General features: G+C 47.1%; 1 protein-coding gene across 3 annotated transcripts; it reads left to right on the top strand.

Annotated features, from left to right (window-relative positions):
• The first annotated feature begins 292 nt into the window (after nucleotides 1-292).
• LOC310751339 (calcium release-activated calcium channel protein 1) lies at nucleotides 293-26,142 on the top strand. Of its 3 annotated transcripts, none has more exons than XM_083590650.1 (3): nucleotides 293-458; nucleotides 889-1,118; nucleotides 21,148-26,142. In XM_083590650.1, the coding sequence occupies exon 3, from the start codon at nucleotides 21,154-21,156 to the stop codon at nucleotides 21,721-21,723; it is 570 nt and encodes a 189-aa protein (XP_083446776.1). In that variant the 5' UTR covers nucleotides 293-458; nucleotides 889-1,118; nucleotides 21,148-21,153; the 3' UTR covers nucleotides 21,724-26,142. The 3 variants fall into 3 exon arrangements, with proteins under 3 accessions (XP_083446776.1, XP_083446775.1, XP_083446774.1); XM_083590649.1 differs by having other exon boundaries at nucleotides 786-1,118; XM_083590648.1 differs by lacking the exons at nucleotides 293-458; nucleotides 889-1,118 and adding an exon at nucleotides 7,251-7,464.
• Nucleotides 26,143-26,910: the final 768 nt, after the last annotated feature.

Here is a 26,910-nt window from a genome sequence, read left to right as displayed (position 1 = left end):
TGCACTTCTGGGGTGGGTGGGTGTGTTTTAGCAGCGGGGGGGGGGGGCAGAAGCAGCACTGGAGCTGCGCAAGCGGCAGCCCCAGCAGGCGAGGCGGTCGACGGTGAGCGGGGGGGGGGAGCTTTGGGGTTGTTGTTGTGTTTTTTGTTGTGTGTATTTCTTATGCAAAAAGTCCTTCAACAATCATTTCCCAGCATTGAGAATACTGGGAGGGAGGGAGGGAGGGGCGGGCAGGAAGGGGGAGGGCGCGCGCAGGCGTCATGGCAGCCCCCGGAACGTAAACACTGGGGCGGGGGGGGGGGAGGCGGCGGCGCGGGAGAGCCGCGCTTGGGGCGCCCTCCGCGCAGAACCGCGGCCGGTCCTTCCCGGCGCGCATGTTGGCGAAGGATGCTGGCGGGTCACGAGTGCGCCCAAGCACGCAGGCGCTGCAGGCTGCGCGTGTGCATGGGGACGTACACGTGAGTGTAAGGCTGGGGTGGGGGCGAGGAGAGGAGCGGCGGAGGGGGCTGGAGAAAAGGGCAGCCTGCGCTCTGCAAGGGTCCTGGAGAGGTGGAGGGGTCCCTGGCAGCCTCTGCCTTGGGGAGGGCGGAGAGAGAGGCCACGGAGGGCGGACTGGGGCGAGATGAGGGGCTGGCAGCCGGGCTGGCAGAGAGACCCAGAAGCCGCCAGGAAGTGGAAGCTGCATGGGGGGGGGGGATCTCCTGTATTTTTTATCTCTTCCTGGGCCGAGTGAACGAGAGAGCTGGCAATCTGCAAAGAGGTTTTTCGCGCTCTCTTTTTAACAGGCGCTGCATCCCATAATCTAGGGGCACCAGACAGCCTGGCGTGGGGGCGTATTGGGCTGTGAGAGAGAATCCCACCTCCCAAACTGAATCTGTTGTTTTCCAGGGAAGCCTCAGATCCATGTTGTCAGAGGCACAATGTGCTCTTAGAGGTCCATAGGGCAAGTTCTGTCTTCTACGGATCATCTCGTGTCAGTTTGGAGGAGAGGAGTGATTCCTTCCCCCATAAAACACCCCCCAATGCCCCCCTGGAGAGGAAGAGCATCTGTGTGCAGGCAGAGGCTGAGCTGGAAACCAGGAAGTTCTTGACACCTCACCTCTGGCAGGTGATCTCAGGTAATCTGCTCTCAACTGTGGCCCTCCTGTTTGCAACATGGCAAAGGAATGAAGGGGGTGATGGTAGCCTACTCTGCAAGGTTGTTGTAAGGACTACTGAGATGATGGCATGAAGTGTGTTGCAGCACACTAAAGGGAGCAGGATTTGGGACAACTTCCATTCTCATAAAATTTCAGCAGACCTAAAGAACTGTTTTTAAACCCTTTATCAATGGTATTTAATGCCTTATAAATTGAATTTAATGTATAATTAGGATTGGATAAGTGTTGAAGATTTGGATTAAATAAAGCAAATCACATACATATCGTTTGGAATTCTCAAATACTGTAGAACTGTTCTGGAAATCTGTTCAGGCTTATATCTTTTTATATGTTAGGATATCATATCCCCTTGGAACCTTAAGAATTTTTGCTTGGTTATCTAAAATATATTATTCTGGAAAATGATAAATAGTGTTCAGCCTTGATGGAAGCAAGGTGATGGTGGTGGTGGTTATTATTATTATACTAGCTAAAAATGGGGGGAAGCATATATCCTATTATATCTGAATTGATTGAGATTTGGTCTATGCTGACCATGATTCAGCTAATTTATTACAAAAGGGTACATATAAACCAGCCTCGGGTTTATGGGAAAATAGGTATTTTTTGCATTGTTTTGGAACAAGTTCACAGATAATGCCCAACCTTATGCTGCTTTCAACAGTAATTTCTTGATATTTGGTTTATTAATAAATAAAAAATAACAATACATGATAAGACTTGATTAGCTGTTGTGTTAGTCACTATAACATGGATAGATGTCACTTAGTTGGAACTCCCAGGTAAATGTGTCTTGGATGGTAGCTAGTTAATCTGCATGAATTTGCTTGTGAATAAACGAGTAGTTCTGAAGAAAAAGGCATGATTTCATTTTAAATTTTTGCATAATGATACACGTGCATCACAGCACTCCTCATATACAGTGGTACCTTGGGTTACATACACTTCAGGTTATATACGCTTCAGGTTACATACTCCGCTAACCCAGAAATAGTGCTTCAGGTTAAGAACTTTGCTTCAGGATGAGAACAGAAATTGTGCTTCGGCGGTGTGGCAGCAGCGGGAGGCCCCATTAGCTAAAGTGGTGCTTCAGGTTAAGAACAGTTTCAGGTTAAGTACGGAACCTCCGGAACGAATTAAGTACGTAACCCGAGTTACCACTGTACCTTGTTTGAGGAGGATAAATGTGTCGTTTAACAAAAGATTAAAAAGAGGCTTGTAGTACAGTACCTTAAATTTATTATGGCATAAACATTTGTAATACTAGGGTCCACTGCATCAGCTACATGCAGTGTGAATCTCAGTTGGCAGGCATTCATATACTGCACATGGATTTAAAGGGTGCGAAATGTAAATGCTGGAGTTAAATGGCAATAAAATTCAAAAAGCACAATCTCAGACCGTTTGCTTAGCAATGTGTGCAAAATAAGCACAAAATAAGCACATGGTTGTGGCAACACAACCATCTTTGCATTGCCCTATAGCAGGGCAAGAACCTATTGCCTCCATTTGGACCCTAATGAATAGTACCAAACTTTTTGGTAAGTTACCATCCTGGCAGTTTCTTGCTGAAGTTTCACTCTAAAGTTCATGGATGACCATCTTTAAAGATCAGAAACAGAATGTCCCCGTGCTTGAAATGTTCTGCTTGTTTTTGGTCACTGCCATTTCTAATGTCAGATTCAATCCTTTATTATTTTCTGTAGCCTGCGGTAGGGACAAACGGGAAAGGGTTGTGGCTCAGTGCTAGAGCGTCTGCTTTGCATGGAGAAAGCTTCAAGTTCTCTCTCCAGCATCTCCCAAGTAGAACTTAAAAAGGCTCCCTATCTGGAACCCTGGAGAGGTGCTGGCAATATTGACCTAATGGTCTGAACTGATGTAAGGGCACTGCTGGCAGATGGCATATATGAAAGCAGGGGAACCCATGATGTGGCTTACATTAAGTTATGGAACAGTGTTACATTTGTAAATAACAGGGCTAGATAATGCAGATGTTGAGCAGCCGTGTCCAGTAAATGTATAAAAAGCTCTGAACAACTTGGAGCCGGGTTACCTGGATGACCACCTGCCCCTGCACAGGCTTGTAAGATCACTTAGGTCATTTGGGGAAATTCTAGCTGCAGCACCAAACCCTACAAAGTTTCATAGGGCAGGGCCCCCAAAACAGGCATTTTCTGCTGCTGCTCCTATACCACAGAATGCCCTCACCTCTGCCATAAAATCAGAGTTTTGTGCACTTAAATCCCATTTTGTGTGCTTGAAGTTTTGTTTTAAATGTTTTTACAGTACATGTTGTTATGCTTTTGTTTTATTTTTCTTGGGTGGTTTTTTTTTATTAAATTAAGTGATTGTGTGTCTGTGTGTGATATACCACTTGGAGGTATATTTATTTTTAAACTGTTTAATATTTTAATCTTCTAAGGAAACACCTGACACCCATTGATTTATTATCACCTGTTGGCTACAAATAAATTCTCATCTGAGTTTTGAGTCTGTTGATCAGATCTATGTGCATGGATCTGCCTTTGCTTAAGATAGCATTTCTGAAACAAGAGGCCTATGTTGTTTCCTTATAAATGCATGTGTTTCCTAGCAAGCATTGTACCCGCTTTTCCCTCTCAGGTCTCTCACACATACTGTCAGGCAAAGGCTGAGGTTTGCCTCCATCTTCCAGAAGGGCGAAACTCAGGTTCTTGGCTATGAATGGAGAGCCATTTCTCCACTTTGCATAATACAAGAGCGTATCTCACAAGACTGTAATTATAGAGATGAACTGGAGGATAAATCAAAAGGTGAGAATTAAAGATACCATAATTCAGGACCAGACTGTCCTTGAGGCAGACAGACGCAGCCAGGTAAAACTGAGGCACTGTTAGTGGGCAGTTCCCTAGCCTGGCCTGTACGGAAGGGGGGTTGCCTGCTGTTGATGGGGTAACAGTCCCTCTGAAGGAGCAGATATGTAGCTTGGTGGTACTTCTGGGTCCTTTGCTGTCACTTGAGGCTCAGATGGCCTCAGTGGCGCAGAGTGCCTTCCATCATCTTGGGCTGGTGGCCCAGCTGCACCCTTATCTGGGCAGGGATAGCCTAATTTCTTTCTATGCTCTGGTAATCTCAAGGATAGATTACTGCAACACATCGTGCGTAGGACGGACTCTGAAGATGGTTCAGAAACGTATCACACCAATCCTGGCCCGGCTGCTGATTATTTTCTGGGCCCAATTAAAAGTGCTGGTTTGGACCTATAAAGCCTTAAGTGGCTCAGGACTGCAACACCTCAAGAACCGCCTCAGCCCATATGAACCTACCTGGACCTTGCCATCATAACCTGAGGCCCTTTGTGTGCCTCTCCCACAAGAGGTATGGAGGGTGGTAACAGAAAACAGGCCTTTTCTGCAGTGGCTTCCAGTTTGTGGAAAGCTGTCCCTAGGAAAGTTCAGCTAGCGCCTTCCATTAGACACCTTTAGGCAACAGGCAAAAACATCCCTCTTCGACCAGGCTTTGGGCTGATTAACATCCTATACCCTTTTAAATGTGTTTTGTATTTTTATCTTGTATTTTTATGCTGTGAACCACCCCAAGATATGCGGATGAAGGGCAGTATCCAAATTTAATAAATAATAATAACCTTAGGGGTACCTCCATGGGCACACCCCCACTGCCCCCCCATCGCAGTGGCTGCTTCCAGCAAGATCTCATGAGAGCCCTGCAAGATCTCCCAGAGGCCTTGCACAATCTCTCAGGCATCGTCCCAGCAGCAGAAGCAGCGCCATCCCAGTGAGCAAGGCTTTGGCCAAGCAAGGCTTTGGCAGCGGCAGCGTGCAGTCCCTGCACAGGGCGGCACCTTCCTGTTTCACCTCGCGTGGCAAAACAAGACAGGCTGCCCCTGTCATAATTGATGAAAACATCCAGAACGTTACAACATGAATATTAAGACTGTAGCCCATTAAATAAATCTTAGTTGATTAAGCATGTGGGTTTCAGTCAAACGAATTAATTGTACTTTGTTTTTGCAATGTTTGTAAAAACAATTGATTCCAAAACAAGATTCATGCATACTTTAGTTTTTAGATATATTCACACAGTGCTTTTTTCTGGGGGTACACATACCCCTAAACATTTTGTGAATCTTTGTACTTTTGTCCATTTACTATATTTATTTTTCCCTACTGTATTTGAACTATAAAATGGTGATTTTCTTGAGTCAAAATGAGAGTACCCCTAAACATTTTTTTTAGAAAAAACACATATGTTGTGATTAGCATCTTTCTTAGAAGAGGGTCCTTTGATGTGGCAAACATCCCCCACCCCCACAAGGCCTCTTGAGAAAATGCTTGCTACTGGTAGTGTTTTAAAGTTTTTTTAAATTTTAAATTAAAACACCTCCCTGCTTAAGTAGGGACACATTTTAAAGAGTTCAGTTGTGTCCATGGTCCTAAACCTACTTACTGGGGAGTAAGCCTATCTGAATTCAATATGATTTTCTTCTGAATATATTATTGGGATTGCATTGTTACTAGGGCCACAGTGGAATTTGCTTCTCAGTAAATGTGCAGAGGATTCTGTTGTAAATGCTGCAGCCCTAAAGACAGTGGTGCAGTAAGAACTCTGGACTTAATTACTTCAGGGTTACCTGAGGCTGCAGTGTGTGTCACCTCACTTCAAATGATGATGCGCAAGCCCTGCAGTGCCATTCTGCTGATTGGGGTCCCGAATAAACTGGCCCAGGATCTTGCTCAGGCGGCATCACCGGCCACGTGGGGAGCCCTCGCCTTCCGCAGAGCAGCCGCCCCCAAGGATGGTCGCTGGGAGCTCCAGACAGGCAATTAAACCTGTTCCAGCAGCTTTTGCTCCCGCTGAACTCGTTCCCCATTCTGCCACAGGGTAAGAATGAAGGGTCGGCTTGCCCTCCCCGGCCACCAGCTGAGCGGGGGGCGAGAAAGTAGCAGCTCATTAAAATCTCCAGTGCGTGCCGTAGCCATGGTTTTCGGAGCCCGCGTTTCTTCACAATCCCAGCACTATGCCAAATGGAGAGGGAAATGTGAAAGAGCTCCATTTGTATGCCGGCTCCTCTTTCATTTTGCAAGAGTCTGTAAAAGGCAACGAGAAGCGTTGAACAACGAAAAATAGCTTTCCCCGCGGATTCCTATAGGGGCTCCCCCTCCCCTTTTTAAAAAGTCTAAAATAAATGACACATGTCAGTCATTGGGGCTTTTTCTCGGATGGCACCGCGGCCAGGATATGCACTCGCCCCAACCCTCTGCCGCGTCCTGAAATACCATAATTGCACCTAGAAATCTTAATCGGGCATAGGTGCGGCAAATTCATGGAGGAGAGCTGGGCTGAATGCCAGTGAGCCATGTTGCCTAAATGGAACATCCATGTTCAGAGGCAGTGTACCCGACGGGGAAGAGAATCGGGCGCCCTTCTTTGCGCGCATTCGGTCGGCCACGGGGAGAGCCCGTTCCGCTCCCTCTCAGCCTTTGCCAGCCTGACTAGTTGGCTGGCTGGTGCCGATGAGAGCTGTAGTCCAGCACATCTGGAGGGCGCCAGGTTGACTACCACTACCTGCTCCCCGAGGGAGGCCGCTTCACTACAACTCCCATGACTCCTGTGCCCCGACTGGGGTTGATGGGAGGTCAGAGCACTGCGACCTGGAGAGAGCCGCGCTGCCCCTCAACCCTGGACTCCTTGGATCCGACCCAACAGGGCAGGCCGGCTAAATGGAGCCTCCCTGTACAGTCGCATCTCGCTGCAGAGGGCCTGCCGCTAATGCCCCAGAAGGGGCCGAGGGCCGGTGCTTTCCTGCGCTGCCTGACACTGGCCCTCGCGCGCCCGGGCGCATCTCGGTGCGTAAAAGGCTCCCTGGCGCCGGCAGGCCGGTTGGCTGCCAGGCGGCCCTTCGCTCCCTCCCTCCCTCCCTCCGTGCAGGAGGGGCCTGCGAGGGGAACTTGGCAGCAGCGGGCCGCATCCGGTCTTGGCCCAGCCCCGGAGGGAGGCGCTGCGGAGAGGCAGCCGGGGCGCAGCGAGGCGGAGTGACGGACGGAGGCGCGCCTAGCCGGGCGCCATGGGGGGCTGCTGAGGCGCGCGCGGCGGGGGCCCGGCGAGGGCGAGCGGGGCGAAGCAGCAGCCGGAGGAGGCCGAGCAGCCGCCGGAGGTCCGCGTTGCGCGCCGCGCCCCGCCGGAGCTCCCCATGAGCCTCAACGAGCACTCCATGCAGGCGCTGTCCTGGCGGAAGCTCTACCTCAGCCGGGCCAAGCTCAAAGCCTCCAGCCGCACCTCGGCGCTGCTCTCCGGCTTCGCCATGGTGAGCGCTCCCCCACCCGCCCTGGACCGCCCTCTTTCCCTGCCCCTGACCGGAGGGGAGCTCCTTTGGGGGCGCCCTCCGGCGGAGAACCGCTGCCTGCCCCCTTCCGCTCTGCGAACGTGTGAATGCTCTGCTCCGAGTTCGGTTCAGGGCCGCGCGCGAGTGGTGCCGGCGGAGGAAGCTGAGAGCGCAGTAGGTGCTTTCGACAAACTGCTCAGTCTCTCTGCCCTGGCATCCTCTTCCCTCCTGGAGAGGACAACGCCCGGCCTACCTTTGTGCGAGGAGGGCAATTAGCTTGGAGCTTTATGCCAGCCCGTTAACCGGGAATTAAACCGTGCAAGGCCGGCCAAGAGTTTTGCTCCCCAGTTGCCCCAGCTTCCCTTCCGCAACTTTTGAATTTGTGCAAATGCTTGTTAGACCGATCCCGAGTTAACTGATAGCGCTGCGGTGAGGCTTATACCTCCAAGGGGTCGAAATCGCCCCCCTCCAAAAAGTATATATTTGAGGAACCCCCACCCCCAGTTGATGCACATTACCATTCCAATTGGGTGTGTGTGTGTGTGATCGATTATGCAGAGTAGGGCTTACCTGCCCGCCCCCCAATGTTTTATTCAGGTTGGCACCCCAATATAGAATCGGGCCATTTATCCACAGAGCTCCATATTGCCTGCTCTGAACAGCAGCCACTCTTAGGCCTTCTTCCCCTGCCTGGAGATGTCTGGGAGAGAAGGGGGGGTGCAGATGCTCTGGCACCAAGCTGCAGCCCTCCCATAGGAGTCAAGGGCAGGACTAGGTACCTGTATGTATGAACACCCAGCCACTCTCCTAGTCTGTTGATCTATGCCAGTTCCAGATACCCGCCTTGCAAAACTATCCACATTTACACAGCAGTAAATTCCACTGAACTTATTTAGACTTCTCAGTAATCGTGCAGGGGGGTATTGTACAATTTGCACTTCAGTGTGAGCAAAAGGCCGAACCCAGGAGGAAAGTGTGCATGTAGGAATGCGGTTGGTTCTTCATGATGCCACAAGAGAGGAAGATTTGCATCTCCTTGAACTTTCCTCCCATAGTAGGAGTGAACTGTTGCCAGCCTTGTTTTGAGTGTAGCTGCAGAGACACCATTACCCACAGGGACAGAAGTGGACCCCTACTCCACCCCCACCTTTCCCAATGAGGATGTGTGTTTTGGGGGAAGGGCTCAGTGGCAGAGACCTGCTTTGCATGTAGAAGGCCTTGGGTTCAGTTCCTTGGCATCTGGTTCGGTTCCTAGGGCTGCAAGTGCCTCCTGCCTGAAACCCTGGGAGCTGTTGCCAGTCAGTACCAGCATGACTGAACTAGATGGACCAAGTGTCTGACTTGATATAAGGCAACTTTCTAGGTTTCCTGTGCTAATAATAATAATAATTATTCATAACTTATGCTGCACGTTTCTTAATGTGTAGAGTGCACCATTTTGTAAGTGAAGCTGCTTTGAGTGATAGAGATAAATTCTTTGTCAATGTTACTGGTGTTGTCCTGGTGTGGATTGATTTGTAGTTGTATTGTTACAGATTCTGCCTTAAGTGCCCAGATGTTGCTGGGCTACAGCTCCCATCATCCCTGACTGTTGGTTAAGCTGCTGGAAGGGGGGGGGCGTGCGTCCAACAGCGTCTGTGACCCAAAGTAGCCAAGACTGTTAGCGTAATCTTCCAACCTTGGGGCATTGCGCCCTGTGGGATCAATGAGCAAGTAAATGCACAAAAGTGTTTGCCTGCTGCGCCGTTATCTGCAGTGTGAATAAGCCTCCAGGATGACAAGTTAACTGCGCCATGCACACCCTTCTTTTCTAAACTGTTGTGCTTTGTGAACTCTGGAAAATGGGCAGAGGGACATGGACAGCCATCATGTTAAATGGTTGCCCAACTTCCTCTAACCTTGAGGTCTTGCATCTGCAGTAGCTGCATTTATACTGCTTTAATTAAAGCCTGTGCATTTCCACCCCAGTGGCCCTGAAGTAAAACCAAAGCATGCTGCTAAAATTCAGCCCAAGCTGCTGCAATTGAGTTGTACAGCAGTTTACATTTGCTGTCTAAAAAATAAAACAGATCATAACAAACATTTTGTCTCTGGGAGGGAATTCCACAAATGAGGCATATTAATGAGACTGCAAATGGTCAGTTATTACTTAGGTCTGTACTTAAACCTTCTCTTTCCATAACTTTCTTTGTACTACCCACTTGGCTGTGGCGAGTCAGAATCTCTTCCAGATAACATAATGGGGAAGGGTTTGTAGCTAAGAGCCCATTGCTTGTTCCCAGTTCACAATGAAAAGCAGGCAGCTTTGACTTATTGTGACTTGCCAATGTGCCTGTAGCATTCAAAGTACTTGCTGTTCATTACCCCAGTATGCTACGCCCCCCCCCATTGCAGAAGATGAAGAAGAGGGGCTGGCCTCTGCCCACCAAATCAGTTCATGGCAGTTGCAGTCCAAAATATTTAAAGAGCACCAGTTGATGAAGGCTGACTTTGGCGTAATTTGAACTGGGGTCTTAGCATATATTATGTCTCATGGGAGCTTCTGCTGACTAAATCTCCCCGCAAAGAATTCCAAAAAGTGGGGCTGGGGGGGGCACAAAGTACATCTACTGTTTTGCACCATTGGCTAAGGTGGGTGGTGTATAAACCCTTGGCATCCGTTTGTGTGATTAGGAAGGGGATAATGGACCAAACCAGGGCCAATTTGTTCTGCCAGCAACTATTCCGGACAAATCTCAGACACAAAAGCAGTTAGAGCAAAAAGATGTTTTGATTTTCGTTTGTCACCCCTGAAACGCAGAGGCGTAAGATTTGGGCTGCAGCCCCAGGGAATTAGCCCCACAGAAGTCAAATTGGCAAGGCATCGTAGCTAAGAGGATGAACTAATCGAATCTCATCCTTGCTGCAAAGTCAGTGCACTATTTTAGGCAGGGCTCTCCTGCACGCTTTCTGTTAGCTTCAGCCTCCCATTTGCTGTATGAGGATAAAAATACTGACCTGCCTTCAGTAATGTGGGTGGAAAATTTTCCAGGGCTTAATTTTTCTGCAGAAAACGTTCCTTTATTTCATCAGCAGCGATGAGTGCCTGCCAACAGCAAATGCAACATCAGGCGAGGCTGGCAGCTCCAGAGTTTTAGCTTTGTTTACTAAATTCAGGTAAAATAAAAATGGGAAACTAGATCGCTCTCTAGGGGAGCATTTTTTAAGCTGCAGGGTGGCATTCCCTTCTGGGCACCTTTCCAGGGATACATGGGGAGCCAGTGGTCTGTGGGGCCAGAGGCAAAAATGGGCAGATTGAGACCCTTTTCAGAGGCCCCCTCCCTCAAGGCAAACAAAGAAACATTATCCCCATTCAGAACATACCAGCCAGGTAGAAGGCCCAGATCAGAGCCAGAGAGAGGGGGAGAGAATCCCAAAGGCTCAACAGGGAGCGGAAACCGTGAGCTGCGTTTGCCGCCCCCCCCCCCCGCTCCACCCTCCCCCACCTGAGGTTCTCAACTCCTGCTCTTGGGCACCAGAAGGTTTCCTGTGCAAACTGAACAATTTCCAGTGCAATTTCTTTGAGCATATAACTCAAATTTGCACAGGACCCCCCCCCCCAAAAAAGCTCACATCACTACCCAACCTTAGAAGGCTGCTGTGCAGGTGGTGTGAGATAATGAATTCAAATTCAATCTGCTATGTTAGGTTTAGTTGGCTAATTGCACCTATTGACTAGTTTTTAGGTTTGCTGTAGCAGAAACCCAGTGGATGGTATTGTGGGCCGCTGTGCCTTGTTTAGCAAACTGCCTTCAAAAATGAAAGGGGGGGGGAAGCTTGTCAGCTCTTCACACTTCTTGTTCTGTTTTTAAAATACTGTGCAGGCTTTTTATTTTTTTTAAGGGGGTTTGAATTGCAACTTACTGACTTTAGAAAAAAGAAAATACTGCAACTCTCAAAACGGGAAGAAAACACATGAGGATGCTGTTTCACAGCACAGCCTCCTCTGCATGGCAGACTGCTACTGTCCAGATAAATGTCAGTTGTTCTTCAGCTAAAAACAGGTTGTGGCTCTTGAAGGGTCTTTGCAGAAGGCTGGCGTCTGCTTGATTGACGGGTGACTTGTGTTGCCTTGGGAGCCGCAAGCTGAACATGTGATGCCTCTGGAGCAAAGCATTTTAATTTCACAGCTGTGCAACCATTTAAAAACCCCTTCGCTCCAAGTGTTGCACGAGAGCTCTTTCCCGGATGCATGTTTTATAAGGGCAGGCGAGGAGCAAGGGAAAGGGCAATGGATCTGGGCTGTGCTTTCCCCCCCTTACCTGATGTTCTAGCACAGGGATGGGCAGAAGGTAGATGAGGATCTACCTGTAGATCTCTCGGTGATTTGCAATAAGTAGATCACCAAAGGCATCTTGACTCCCAGTTGTTTAAATGACTTTTTCCACCAAAATCGAGAAAAGGAACTGGGAGGTGGACTTTTGTGTAAAGGCAGGATTGTGATCTCAATTCAGTTCCAGTACCAGAGACAAACATCTAGGCTCAGAATGTTCACAGAGCCCCCTGTTCTTTGGATGAAGGGTGGTATGCAAATAATAATAATAACAACAACAACAATAATAATAATAATTCTATCTCTGACTGGCAGAAGTTGCAGCTGATGGTTTTTTTGTTTTACTAAAACCCCATCAAGGCTGACCCCTGATATAATTCGTTTGGCACATAGGTGGTTGTTGCAGAGATTACTCTGCCCCAGGAGATGTGCTGTGCCTGAGAAAGTGGCCTAAAAGACTCAACCTGGGGGACTCCCCCCTCCCCAGAACCTGATTTTAAACTGCAAAGGCAGAGATTGACCATGGAACCTTCTTTCTTCAAATGATGTGCTTCCCCACTGAACTGTTTAGTTGCAGGCTGGAGTTCAGCGGTAGAGCAGCATGCAGAACATCCCAGATGCAATTCCCAACATCTCCAGTTGGGAAGCATGTGCGTGCACATGCTGTGCTCTGAACCTCTAGAGAATTGCTGCCATTCAACGTAGACTGTACTGCGCCGGATGAGTATGTGCCATGTTATGAAAGGGACTAGAGGCTATTTAATGAACTCAAGTTATATCTGTGAAAAGACTCTCATAGTGCAATTGATGAATGCTTTTGGCCTAATTGGAAGGTATGGGCCATTCCAAATGGTCAAAATGAAGGGAACATGTCCCACCACCACCATAAGTTCTCACACACATGTGTGCACACACCGTGTTCCCCCATTGGTTAACCCCTCTGCTCACTTGAAGGCACTCTTCCCATACAATTGCAGTCATGAACAGGAAGTTCATGACCGCAACACTAAGGACTCAGCTACATTAGTCAAAATGTGTTATAAACATGTAACACCAGATGGCACTGTTGAGCACAAAACTTTTCTGTACGATTTTACATAGGGTATTTTTCTTTAGTCATAACGATTTAATTTATGACATATTTATAGTGTTTTCCCTGTTTGTAGATCCACCCTAAGCACTCTTGCAGGAAACCTAACTGCATCAAAATCAGGCAGAACTTACTTCAGAGAAAATGTGCTTAGGATGGGAACATTAATGTGAAATTATTTCTGCTTCAGAAAACCGAACAATAATACAACGTTAAAACTGTGGAGTTGCAGTTTTTTAAAAAAACAAACCCTGCAGCAGTGTTAAAGATCTGGAAGATTTGCACAAAAAAGAACTTGGGAGAACATGAAATTCAGTCACAGGCAAGCCTTCCTGGAGAAACCATGAAAAAGGATAAATGGTGCTGCTACTCAAAGCACCCTGTTCCTGATAAGATATTCCTGGTCCAAGGGATTTTGCTGCTTGAGACAGAGAACAGTCAAGGTGTGTATTGCCCAAGGCCAGGTTCATGCGGGAGAAAGTAGAGCTTTGGACACCCAGGACCCCCAAGCGCTGGAGGGCTTTGGTGGTTAATTGACTTTGATGGCCATTGACTTGCTCCCGAGTCCTGCAGCAGGGAGCCAAGGGGCAAGTGGGACCCAGAATGTAACTTTGGTTTCTGATTAACTTTGTTGTCAGTTGGCTGGCTTCTTCTTTTCCAAGTAAATGCCTCTCCCTTAAAGCTGGTTTCGAGAAGTTTCAGTTGGTGAATTGCCTGCCTTCTGACTGATGAGTTGCTTAGTTAGTCTGTTTAGATTTAAATGTCCACAGCAAAATCTCCGTCTTGTTCCCCCTGGAGTTTTGTTTTTGTTCATTTTGCTTCTGAGATGTGGAAGGAAGTGGGAGGCATTTTTGTGTTTCAGAAACCAAAGCAGCCGCTCGTTGTTGGAAAGAGAAGCTGTCTTCCATTGATTTTTTCATCCCCTGAAGCAGCAGCATTAAAAGATCCCTGGGGGAGTGGGGGGACCCATCGATTAAACCAGCTAAAAGCTTTATTTGTCTTCTGATTGAAATCATTAGCAGCTTACAACTCTGCTCCCCATTCAAGCGAGATGTGGGCAGACTTGATAAAGTAGCAGTCTATGTCTGTTTTCTTTGCCCTAAACTAGTATCCTTCAGCTTTTTGCATCCTAGATGCACCCAGACATGCACTGGGGGCCTTAATTCTATTTTTATTAATCGTATATTTGTATAGCTGTATTGCTGCTGTTGTGATTTGCCTTAGATCAGGTCACAGCCCAGTAGAGCAGACAACAGGAGTTGCCTCTCTCCACTTACCACGGGCCAACTTTTACAGGTGAGCAGGGCCACCCTCCTGTCAGTCACCTGACTTCACATGTTGCCAGGTGACCTGTTTTGAGACTTGCACAGCACTGCGTATGGAGCTATGTAAGCCCCAACAAAGCTAATCTTTGAGTGTTGTATGGTGCCCCGTTCAGGTCCCTTTGGTCCACCGCATATAGGACATTGGGACGCAGGTGGCGCTGTGGGTTAAACCACTGAGCCTAGGACTTGCCGATCAGAAGGTTGGTGGTTCGAATCCCCGCGACGGGGTGAGCTCTCGTTGCTTGGTCTCTGCTCCTGCCAACCTAGCAGTTCGAAAGCACATCAAAGGGCAAGTAGATAAATAGGTGCCGCTCTGGCGGGAAGGTAAACGACATTTCCGTGTGCTGCTCTGGTTCGCCAGAAGCGGCTTAGTCCTGCTGGCCACATGACCTGGAAGCTGTACGCCGGCTCCCTCGGCCAGTAAAGCGAGATGAGCGCGACAACCCCAGAGTCGGTCACGACTGGACCTAATGGTCAGGGGTCCCTTTACCTAGCTTGGCCAAAATGGCCCTGTGAGCCAAAAGGGGACAACTGAGGGGGGCTTAATCTGGCCTGCAGCCTGGATGTTCTGCCCCGCACCCTGCAGTAGAAGATCCTTTCCCACCAGTCAAAGACCATTGGCTTAAGCCAGCCAGGTAACCTCATTCTGTGGAGTACAGAGTTATCCAGCCTCTGGGAATGAGGCCTACTTGGGTTCTTCCAAATCACCAAAGAGCTTGTTGGTTTTTCTCAGCAGAAACAACGGAAGCATCTGCCTGCGTCAGTTTTGGGAGGTTTCAGTTTCCTGTGCTTTTTACTCTGCGCAGCCAATTATTGTCTGTGGTTGGAAATGGTCTCTGCCTGCTTCCCGGAGGGCGCACTTGTGATAAGTGCGTCACATCCCAAACCCCTCTCCAAGCAAAGTGACACTGGCTTTTGTCCAAGGCACCAGCAAACGCTTGTGCCCAAAAGCGTCCTTAAGAAGTGTTTTCTACTTTCTCAGCTGGCGCTGCTGGTTGAGAGGCCCTGTTGATGCCAACTGGAGGGTTTCATTGTATAATACTTGTTGTTCCACATGGAAGTGAGCGTGAGTCGCTGGCAAGGAGTCCTGTAAGAGGGAGAAATGGTTGCTGTTTAGCCAACTGGAGGCTGGCCTTGTTTTGTTTTTAAAAAGGATGTGCGCTATGATACAGCCCCCCCCCCATATCCTATATTCTTCCTTCCTCCAATAAAATATAGAACATTTTAAAGGAACCAAATGTGATTCATTGAAGCATAGAATTCTAGAGCAGGAAGGTGACGCAGAGGTAATATAATCCCACTCCCTAAATCATTGATTGCCACAAAGGCAGGCACCCTCCTTCTGGGCATTTTAACCATTTTAACATTACGTTAATGGTTTCAATATCAACTACCTTGTCCTCAGTTTATTTGGTGGCGATTGGGTTTTGGGGCTCTAGAGGGCTTCTTATATTCTCTAGCTCTGTAGTACTTGGACTCCGCTGTGTTTTATTAAAAGATGTATTTGCTGTTTCATGTTTTGCTCAGTGTTTTGTCTATGTCACCTGGTAGTTTCGGCACATGGCAACTAATAAATTTTAATCCCCTATATATTTTGGAAAGCGATTTGTTTCTCTGCTCACGATGCGTTTGGACAACTCCTGAGGTTTTCCATGATAAACCATGATGGGAGGTGCAACTTCAGTTTCAAGCTCCAGATCAGAGGTTGTTTAAAAAATTTTCTTTTTTTCTTTTTCTTTTTTTTAATAATTTTTTATTGATTTTCCAACATATATTAAAACACAATACAACTAACAACTAACAACACATAAACAAACCAACATATAAACACGTATAATTTCTTAACCTCTTTTTCTTAGACCTTGTTTCAACGACTTCCCCATACCTCCCTTTTCTGCATCCCTGTTTTAAACTCTTCCAGCAACCCCTAATTTCAATTACTTATAATTCAATTTCTTTAATCTTTTTCCTCTTACCCAAATATTTATCACTGCAATTCTGTTTTACATTACCCATGACATTTTAGCACTCATTAATTTTACAACAGTTCTTAAGATAAACTTTAAATTTCTTCCAATCTTCTTCCACCGTCTCTTTCCCTTGGTCACGGATTCTGCCAGTCATCTCAGCCAGTCCCATATAGTCTATCACCTTCGTCTGCCACTCTTCCAGCGTGGGTAGTTCTTGTGTCTTCCAATACTTTGCTAAAAGAACTCTTGCTGCTGTTGTAGCATACATAAAGAACGTCCTATCTTTCCTTGCCACCAATTGGCCTACCATGCCCAGGAGAAAGGCCTCTGGTTTCTTATGGAAGGTACACTTAAGTACCTTCTTGATTTCATTATAGATCATTTCCCAGAAGACCTTGATCCTTGGGCATGTCCACCAAAGGTGGTAGAAAGTACCTTCAGTTTCATTACACTTCCAACATTTATTATTGGGCAAATGATAGATTTTTGCAAGCTTGACTGGGGTCATGTACCACCTATAAATCATTTTCATAATGTTCTCTCTTAAGGCATTACATGCCATAAACTTTATACCGGTAGTCCATAACTGTTCCCAGTCAGCAAACATAATGTCATGACCAATGTCTTGTGCCCATTTAATCATAGCTGATTTAACCATCTCATCCTGTGTATTCCATTTCAACAGCAAGTTATACATTCTTGACAAATTCTTAGTATTGGGTTCCAACAGTTCTGTTTCTAGTTTTGATCTCTCCACCTGGAAACCAATTTTCCTGTCCTGTTTGAAAACTTCGTTTATCTGGTAATAATGAAGCCAGTCTCTTACTTTTGACTTCAGTTTCTCATAGCTCTGCAATTTCACTTTTCCCTCCTCTTGTTCTATAATTTAAAAATATTCTTTTTTTCTCCCTATAACAAGTTATATTTGTTAACTCAAAAATTATATTCCTATTCAACAAAACTAGTGACTTCCTGCTCATCCAACATCAATATTTATTACCCAAATTACATACAGTTGCCTTTTAAGGTTCCGTCTTATCTAATTTCATCCTTTTTAACACGTTTCTTAATATATTGTTATTTTCTTACACTCCAAATCCCGTTTCCAGTCTTGTTTAAAAGATTTTATCAGTGCCATCACTTTTGCTCTCTGCACGTTCCAAGATTTTCACCAGCCATGCTTCTTTTGAAGGTGTTCTCTCCTTCCATTTCTGTGCATAGTGAATCCTTGCCACTGTAGGCTCATACATAAATACCGTTGAGGCTTTCTTTGGGATTTCGCTGTCTGGTATCCCCAGCAAGGAGGATTCTGACCTCACTTTTTAAAAAATCTTATTTCATTATATATCATGTCCCAAAAGGCCTTTGCTTTCCTGCAGGTCCACCTCATATCATAGAATGACCCCTCACAGTCCTTACATTTCCAACACCTGTTTGATCCATTTTTGTACATATGAGCTAGCTTCTTTGGGGTTAACTACCACCTAGATATCATCTTGCAATAGTTTTCTTTTAAGGCATAACATGCGGGAAATTTCATTCCTCTTTTCCAAAGCTTTTCCCAGGCAAAAATCCAAAAATACTGGAGGAAAGTTTTTGAGGAGTTACCTACAACAACTTCACAAGTGGTTATCCTGTTTGCAGAATTGGCCCTTCTGCGTCTGTTCAAAGACTGGAATAGAGAACCGAAACACCATGAGCAGATTTTGCATTTCCTTTTGGCTGCAAGGGCCACCGTTGCACATTTTTGGAGCAAGTTTAAAACCAGAATCTGAAGTATTGGTATCAGCAGATCTACAGAAATTGTTTGTTTGTCTAGGCTTAGCTGTTACAAAATACATAAAACAGAATAAAAACCGGAATAGAATATATGACACAGTTAAAATAATTATTCAAACCAGACATTCTGCCAGATAGGTTTGCTCCCCTGAAGAATTTAACTTGTCATCCCCACAAGTTTTCTCCTTCCAAACTGCCACTCTAGAAGCAAAACAGACCACTTTTTCAGAGGTATAGGGCGACTTGTCCCCTAATAAAAAGTTAAATCAAATATCCAATCTGTCTCTCAACTGAGAGATGTAAATCTTTAAACAAGACTGCTCTTAAGTGCTCATAGATCGGACAAACCAGTAAGTAGTGGGGTAAATCTTCAGGCACATTACCCCATGTGGGCAAACTCTCTCTTCATAGGGCACCTGGCGATAGCGTGGAACCACAGAGCTGTAAAGGCTTTCCTCCATTTCGCATTTGAGATGCTGATTACCGTATTTTTTGCTCTATAAGACTCACTTTTTCCCTCCTAAAAAGTAAGGGGAAATTTGTGTGCATCTTATGGAGCGAATGCAGGCTGCGCAGCTATCCCAGAAGCCAGAACAGCAAGAGGGATTGGTGCTTTCACTGCGCAGCGATCCCTCTTGCTGTTCTGGCTTCTGAGATTCAGAATATTTTTTTTCTTGTTTTCCTCCTCCAAAAACTAGGTGCGTCTTGTGGTCTGGTGCGTCTTATAGAGGGAAAAATACGGTACATAGTGAGGGGACTGAGGGCAAAGGATCTGAATGGGTAGTTTGGCATACAAAGCACATTTGGAGAAGCTCGCATACTAAAATGAAGGTATTGTGCAAGCAAAGGGAACATGGCCCATTTCTGTCAATATGGGCAGTGGTGTAGCGTGAGTTGCCAGCACCCTGGGCCGCACGGAGGTGGAGGTGGGAGGGAGGGAACCAGACAGAGTACACATGCGCATTCAACTGTCTAATGGTGTCCATGTCCCCCAGGAGATTGTAGCCACAGAGATGGGGGGGCTGTTCTGTTGTCTGGAGAAGTCACTTTCTGGTTTGCATGGAAAAGAGAATTGACTTTGATTCAGGATCGGGAGGGGGGGGCACTTAGTTTTGAAATACTTTGAGCCTGGCTGGTGCTCTTGTGGTATTTTGCAAATAAAAACTTAATAAAGATCATTTATATGTATGTATAAAAGTTTTCGCATGATAGTTCCTGAAATCAAAGAGCAGATTTTGGAAGATGTTTGGGTAAAACTGGGTGCCATTTTGAATCGCCCTGAAATCTTTTGATGAAGGGTGGTATATAAATCAAACAAACAAATAGGAAGTATTAATTTTAAAGGCAATTTTTTAAAAAGGGCAACTGATTACTGCTCAACTCAAGAACGTAATTATGTTGGGAAACGCCTTGGATGAAAAAGGTTTCCACTTGCTGCTTGAAAGCCAGTTGGGAGGATGGCAAGTAAACTTCCCTGGGCAGGGAGTTCCATAGTTCCAAGAAGGCTCCCGATTTGTTTTGCTACCTTCTTACACTTCTGGCAGTGGTATTCCATAAATGAGCAATCTCCTGGCATTTACTTAAGGTTTCCAGGCTGTTTGGAAGTCCAGGAGATGCCGTGCTAGAAACTTACAAAGCAAACCTTGCCCCCTCCTGTTCCACCCTCCACCAGGACCTCCCTGCCTTGCTGGATGGGCAGGAGGGGCCCTTGTGGAATGCCAAATATTCCCTCTCTGCACTGGGAGGGGCACTTCCTTTCATAAACCCAGCTTCTGTGCCAGCTGTGGCGAAAGAGACAATTCTTAGCCCTTCACTGTGGAGCTTTCAAAGCAGACGGAGGTTGTGTTGATGGATGATGGGAAAGTATTCCTTAAGTTTGCTTGATGTGTGGCTTCCTTTGCAGAAAGCAGCCTTTGCCAACCTGGTGCCCTCCAGATGTTTTGGGACTGCAGCTGTGCTGGCTGGTGGGAGTTGTAGTCCAGGCTGGCAAATGCAGTTGGGCATGAGAGAAAGTACATGGCGTGGAAGATGGTTGGGTGTGGTATCTTCCGAGGTGCAGTGTAAGACACGTGTGAGAGCCTCTTTCAACTATGTAAATATCCTCCTTTCTGTCAACTCAAAGGGGAGGGTTAGGGCTAGGGTTAGTCCCAACAGTCTTCTCTCCTGCCACTGGCCAAACTGCAGCCTCTTTGGAACATGGCATGCCTCCACGCCAGGCTCTGGCACAGCCCAGGTTTCATGCTGTGGCCTGGATGTGGCCCTTGAGGCCCCTTTTCTTGGCCCTCCAGACTCCCTGCAGGCCACGCCCTTTGCTAGCTCTGCACTGGACCTTCCTTGAGTGCTTCTCCCAGGCTGGAGTGTGTCTTCGAGCTCTGGCAATTCCTCTCGCTTGCCCGAATGGACAGAGGCATGCGTGGAAGCTGGCCTGCTGGACAAAGGTAGGGTCGGCCCAAGACATGCTGGCGCCTGAGGCAAACCACCAAATGCCTTCCTCCCCAGGAAGAAGAGGTGAGGGAAGATGTACATCAGGAACAAGGGAGGAATAAAGATGTACACCGTGAACATGGGTGGGAGGAGACCAGCAGCGCCTCTTATTGGCCAAGAGGCTTCTGTAGAGGCAGCATGGCGGGGGTTGCAGAGTAGGCAGCCAACCAGTTTCCAAAGTCTTTTTATTTATTTTTCCAAATTTTACGAAATCAGCCACAAATTTAATACAATTTTTCCAAAAATTGGTCTCCCACACTCCGTTCCTGGTGCATCCAAGGTTTCCTCTTGTTGCTGCTTTATTCTCCTAGTTGTTTCTAGTACACATTCCATTATATTACCATCTTTTCTTTTTTTTAAAAAAACCCTTATTTATCCTTAATCATCAGCTATCTCCACAACATATTGTTGTGAACAGGGATTTTGGGAATGATTCGTGTTCTTCTATCCTTTCCGGATGTCTCATGACCATATTATAAAGTTGTTGTGTTCCATGTTACAAACCAAGCACAGCCAGGAGTTGCATCTTTCTGTTTCCCAATGCCTTCCTTAGCAATAAAACAATTCAGTGTGGCGCAAGCAAATTGTTAGCCTGAAATCGCACCCCAGAGAAAAATGTTTGAGAACCTCTGGCTTAGGTCCAAGGGCTGAACTGCTGTCAGGATGCTCTGTGACCTGTTGCCTTTTCTCTCCCCTGCCTCCCAGGTGGCCATGGTGGAAGTCCAGCTGGATGCTGAGCACGACTACCCACCAGGGCTCCTGATCGCCTTCAGTGCCTGCACGACGGTGCTGGTGGCCGTCCACCTCTTCGCCCTGATGGTCAGCACCTGCATCCTCCCAAACATCGAGGCCGTCAGCAACGTCCACAACCTCAACTCGGTCAAGGAGTCCCCCCACGAGCGCATGCACCGCCACATCGAGCTAGCCTGGGCTTTCTCCACCGTCATTGGGACTCTGCTTTTCCTGGCCGAGGTGGTCCTCCTCTGCTGGGTCAAGTTCCACCCGTTGAAGAAGAAGAGCCCCGTCGAAGGCGGGAAGCCCAGCAACGTCACTGAGAGCTTCTCTGCCGGCGAGGCTGCCGCCATCACCTCGACCTCCATCATGGTTCCCTTCGGGCTGATTTTCATAGTGTTTGCGGTCCACTTCTACCGGTCCTTGGTAACTCACAAGACAGACCGCCAGTTCCAGGAACTGAACGAACTGGCCGAGTTTGCGCGTCTCCAGGATCAGCTGGACCACAGAGGCGACACCCTCCCGCCTCCGGGCAGCCATTTTGCGTAGATACTCAAACTATGAAAGTTTTTTGTTGTTTTGTTTTTTAAAGCCAGCCCAAATGTTTCTACTGTGCTCTCTTGACTCCCTTCTTTGTGAACTTGGCTGGCCTGGAAAGACAGATTAGTAGTACTGCATCCTAGCTCTCTAGTGCTTTTAAAAAATAACAGCAATGATTCAATGTGCTGTTCTTGCAGTGTTTTGAAGGATTGGCACCCGGAGGTTCAGGTGCTGGAGAGAGGAATTCGGAATCTCTCCTCCTGCCGCCTCCCGTCCTGTGGTCCACATCCTTGTCTTTCGACGCTGATTCATCATGAGGGGAAATGGGTGTTCTGTGCTGTCAGGTTGGGGGGTGGGCCTGTGGGGAGAAGGGAGGAAGTTAACAGGTTTGTAAGGAAGTGCAGCATTTTACTTTGAAATGTCTAGTAACTAGCATTTGAGGGGGGGATTGTTTGCTTGTCAGATTCATGTTGCAACAGCCTGAATTCAAACCTGCTTGAGAGAATCGAGCAATCTTTAGTTTTTGGCGTGATCCTGGGTTTCTTAAAACCCCAGGAGACAAGTAAGACGTGGACACAGAGCTGTGTAGGCAACATCTCCCTGGAGGACAGAAAAGCTCTTAGCCAGAAAATTCAGTTTCCAAGTACCATGACTTTAGAGAGAGAAAGAGAGAGAGAGAGAGAGAGATTTCTAGGCTGCAGGATGAGCACCCCTGTTTAACTCTTCAGTTCACTTGTGTTGAAGCAGAATTGAATAGGAGAAACTGAGCACATTGGCTTTAAGTTAGCAGGATTTATACAGAATTTGGCCTTCTTTCCTGAAAAACATGGGTCATCTTTGAACACATTTTGGCTTTTGTTTGTTTTAAATATATCCAGCTCATTTATATTCCAGGCCAGCACATCCTAACCGTACTTACCTTTGAGTGAGCCTCTTTGAACATAATGAGTTTACTTGCACATAAGCATAGAAGATTGTAGAACAGGGGTGGAGAGACCTGGCCCTCTGGCTGCTTATTGGGTTCCAGTTCCCATCATCCTCAGGCAGCACGGCCCAATGGTCAGGAAGGATGATGGGAGTGGGAGTCCAGTGACATCATCAGGACCCCCCCCCCGGCTCCCACCCTACCCCTGGGTTATTGAGGAAAGTAAGAGTGATCCTCCCCCCACCCCCACCCCAGTGTTAGAATGGAGAATACCATGGCAGCAAGAGCGCTGTCCCTGGGGCAGAAGTTAATTGTTCCCTTCATTAAGGCATTTGCATTTTGGAAGTGCCCCAAATTCCTTTTGAGTCTTGTTGCTTGGAGGTTTTGTTATGCTAGAACTTTTATACAGGACGCTTGCAGTGGCAGCTAGTAATGGCATCACTTGACCACCACGGCAGCTGCGCTGCAAATAGCAACCATTTTCACTGCCTTGGTTAAAATAGCTTTGGCAAACTGGTTTCTTTTTCTGTAGTGTGTGCAGACCCTTGGTCCTGTGCTTCCCACCCGTAGACCCAAGGCCCTTGTTTTACTTTGGGAGAAAGTGTGTTTGGCTTTCTTCTGCCTGTTCCCGAGGGCCAGGTTCAGCTCCCAGCATGGCTTCCCTAGGAACACTATAACCCAGAATTGAACACTGTTGTTGTGAGTCATGTTGGGGATTTGAAATGCAGTGTTTAATTTAAAGCAAAGAAATAAATGCAGGAAACTACCTTGTCACTGGGCAGAGTAGTTTTCAGTTTATCCCAGTATTGCTCTCTCTTCCTGGCAGCAGCTCTCCAGAGTCCCAGGGTTTCAAACAGAAGTCTGTGCCAGTCCCAGATGGCGGGGATTGATGCTCTGCCACTGAGCTAAGGTCATTGGACCTCTATACATGGTGCTTTAGAGAGCCCTGGGGGGGCAGGCCCCTTTGCCACGGGGCTTTTCAGCCCAAAACAGGCACAGGGAAACAGCAAGGAGGCCATGGCAAACAGGAAGAAAATATGAATATGTGATTCTTTCAGTTGCACATACTTGGTTACGGCAGGTGTTGTGGGTTGTTCCCAAAGGTTTGACTTAACCCCCTGATGACCCACAGCAACCTTCGCTAACATCTGGTGCCTTCCAGATGTTGTTGGACTGACATCTGGGGGTGGCTCCAGGTGTGGGTGGAGGCTGCCTGTACAGGATGGGTCCCTTGTCAAATTCTGCCTAAAGCAATTTCTTGAAACCTTTTTTCCAGAGGGACCCATGTTCATGTATTGGCAGCAAAGCAACAAACAGTGTTGTGGCTGCCTAAAGCAACCAACACATTTATTAGGACAGAAGCTTCCAGGAACTGCAGTCGGCTTACTCAGATGCAAACCTGGTGTTTGCTTTGGTGTGCTGTGCCCTTTGAGGGCAGGAGGGAAGAAAGACAGTGGATGAGCTTTGTCCTCTCTCTCTCTCCCTCTCTCTCTCTCTCTCCCCCCCCCCCCCATTTACTGCTGGACTTAACAGGGTTTGCACTTTGAAGTGGAAGGTTTGGTGTTAAAATTACTGCTGGACTATCTGGGACTAATTAACTGCTGTTTATTTCTGCCTGGGATGCTTGAAAGACAGTTCTAAGTGGGTCTGGAGCAGCTTGTCAGCGTTGCTGTCATCCAGTTTGAAGAAATCGGGGAGTTCCACTTTTTGTTTTGGGTCTGTTTTTTCTTCTCTTCCAGAGTGCCTTGCATTTCCCCTCAGCACCTGAGGATACAGGGTGGCTCTTGCTGTGGCAGTTTATTCTGGCAGCAGGTTAACCTGCAGAAGTGAAGCACTTTTACTACTGAAGTGAACGCTGGAGTGAAGCTGCCCTCCTGAGACTGTTGGACTACAGTCGGGGATAATGGGAACTGTAGTATCTAGAAGGCGTCAGGTTGAGGGAGGAAGTCTGCTGTAACCACAGATGTTTCTAGACCATTCACTTGGCTCCAGAAGTGAATATATATTATTTTTTTAAATATCTTGTGGAAATGGTTCCGAAATGAGAGTACCTAATTTATATATCATTTATATGCCACTCTTTAAAATAAAAATAATAACGAACGAATCAGATTCTAATCTGTAATTTGGCGAAGGAAATCTGGCCCTCTAGATGCTGCTTGACTACAGCTGCCCTGGCCATTGGGCATTCTGGCAGGAGTTGGAGTGCATCAGCATCTGGAGGGCCACATGCTCCCCTTCCCTGCAGTAAGGGCCGTGGTTGGAATCTGAAAGCTACTAGCTGTATTTTTTTCCCCTTCCTTATGCAACCTCTTCTGTGGTGTCTTGGAAAATATTTTCAGGTTCTTTAGGAACATTAATCTTTTGGAACTGATGTGCGTTTACTTCTGGCACGTTGAAGTCTCTCTGTATAGACGTGTTTATCAAGAAGGCTTTGAAGTGTATTTTTGTGTTCTATTTTTATTTTATTCTTAAGGGGCAATCCTCATTGCTTCATTTTTGGAGTGTCAAAACACTGCTGTGCTCAGAGTTCTTCTCTGGGCAAATGTCTTCAGTGCTTGTGATGGGAGCCTGGAATGCGGGATGTGTTTGAATTGGAGGGTTATTTCAGGATGTGTGCGTGTGTTATCAAAGTACTGTGTTCTTTGTGTGACGGTGTTGCGTCTAGAAAAGGGGCGAGGAACCAGAAGCCCTCCAGATGTTGCTAAGCTACAGCTCCCATCATTCCTGACCCTTGGCTGTGCTGACTCGCTTACATATTCTTTTTTTTTTTAAAGTCTCTAGCCCTCATCGTTAACCATATTTTTTTCACAAACAAAATGGCCCTCGTCACGATGCGAGAGATATTGGAAAATGCAAGAGTCGGATTTAGATAAAAGGTCCCCACCTGTACTAAAAAGGAGACGCCCTGTATTACAGTATGTGCATCTTCACTGAGCAAGTAAACTTCCCTATACAGGGCTGGGAAAATACTTGAAATCAGTAGGTGCCAGCATCAGTTTTTTATGTACTCAAGTAGGGGAGGGGCCTTAGCTCTGTGGAAGAATACTTGCCTTGCATGCAGAAGGCTGCAGCTTCAATCCCTGACACCTCCAGGCGTTGCTGCTTAAAACCCCAGAGATCCTCTCCTGGGCAGCGTAGATCAGGGGTTCGCAGACTCTGTTCAGGTGGTTCTGCAGCATGACTGTGGCTTTGTGACTAAAGACAGGAGGCGTCGCACTGAATATGTATTTTTATGGCTGCTTTTATTTCTTATATACTGCATTTTTTTGTATTACAATTTGCATTCTTTGGAATCGAATTGCAATACCATTAAATACAATATATAAGGGCAGGGAAAGAGGCAATAAAAATGCAAGTAAAACTCTTACAGCATTTAGCACAGTGCATTATGATTGCTACAACAGGCAGAAAAATCATGTCAAGATGTTCCGCAATCTTCAAGGGAGCGGGGGGGGGGGGCGAGACCACTGATGTAGACAATACAGAGCTAGTTGAAGTGACTCTTTCTATGTTCTTTTAGAAGCCACCTGAACTCATTTTTATTTTTTGCCTTCATGACAATTTACCAACGAAGGCTGTTGTAGAATGTGGCTGTGGATCTTGCACATTCCTCTCCTAGGCTGGGTTTTGCAGAGAGAGCAAAAAGGGAGGAGATGAGCCCAGGAGGAGAAACCTTCCCCAGCAGAGCATCTGAGGGACGCTGCAGGTCTCTTCCTACTCCCCAGACTCCCGTTACCCAAAAGGAGAAGCAGGTGCCCTTTTTTTTTGCTAAACTTGCTGGTCGCCTGGCCCGTCCCTTTTAGCAGCAATGAGAAATTGCAACAATGACCAGGAAACAGACCCCTCTTCCTTCCTTCAATCTGTGCGGGGGTTTTTTAATCCTAGCTCTGTATCATCTGTGTAGCTGGGGGTTGAAGGAGTTTGGACAGTGTTATATATGCATTTTTTAGCTTCCTAAAGAGCTTAGGAGGAGCCATGTTAGCCTGCAGCAAACACAACCAAACGAGCAAGTTCACAGGACACACAGCCCAGGAGGGGAGTTTGCACCCGCTTTGCCCTTCCCTGTCCTTTGTGCTGCCACGCCTTGAGCCAAGCCCAGGTTTGGCTGAGCATGTCACCCACACGGAGCCTTGGGGTTCAGCCCTCTTCTTGCTAACCATGACCTCTAGCCGAGAGCAGTAGGTCTGCAGCGAAATGTACCAGGGAGGAGGAAAGTGGCTGCTGGCTTCTTTCCAGGACGGAGAGACCTGCACGGTCTTGCCAAGCCA

Source organism: Podarcis filfolensis (genome assembly GCF_964270895.1).
Source record: "Podarcis filfolensis genome assembly, chromosome: 16".
Classification (NCBI taxonomy): domain Eukaryota; kingdom Metazoa; phylum Chordata; class Lepidosauria; order Squamata; family Lacertidae; genus Podarcis; species Podarcis filfolensis.
The sequence above is the reverse complement of the archived record's forward strand: the minus strand, read 5'-3'. Positions and strand labels throughout refer to the sequence as shown.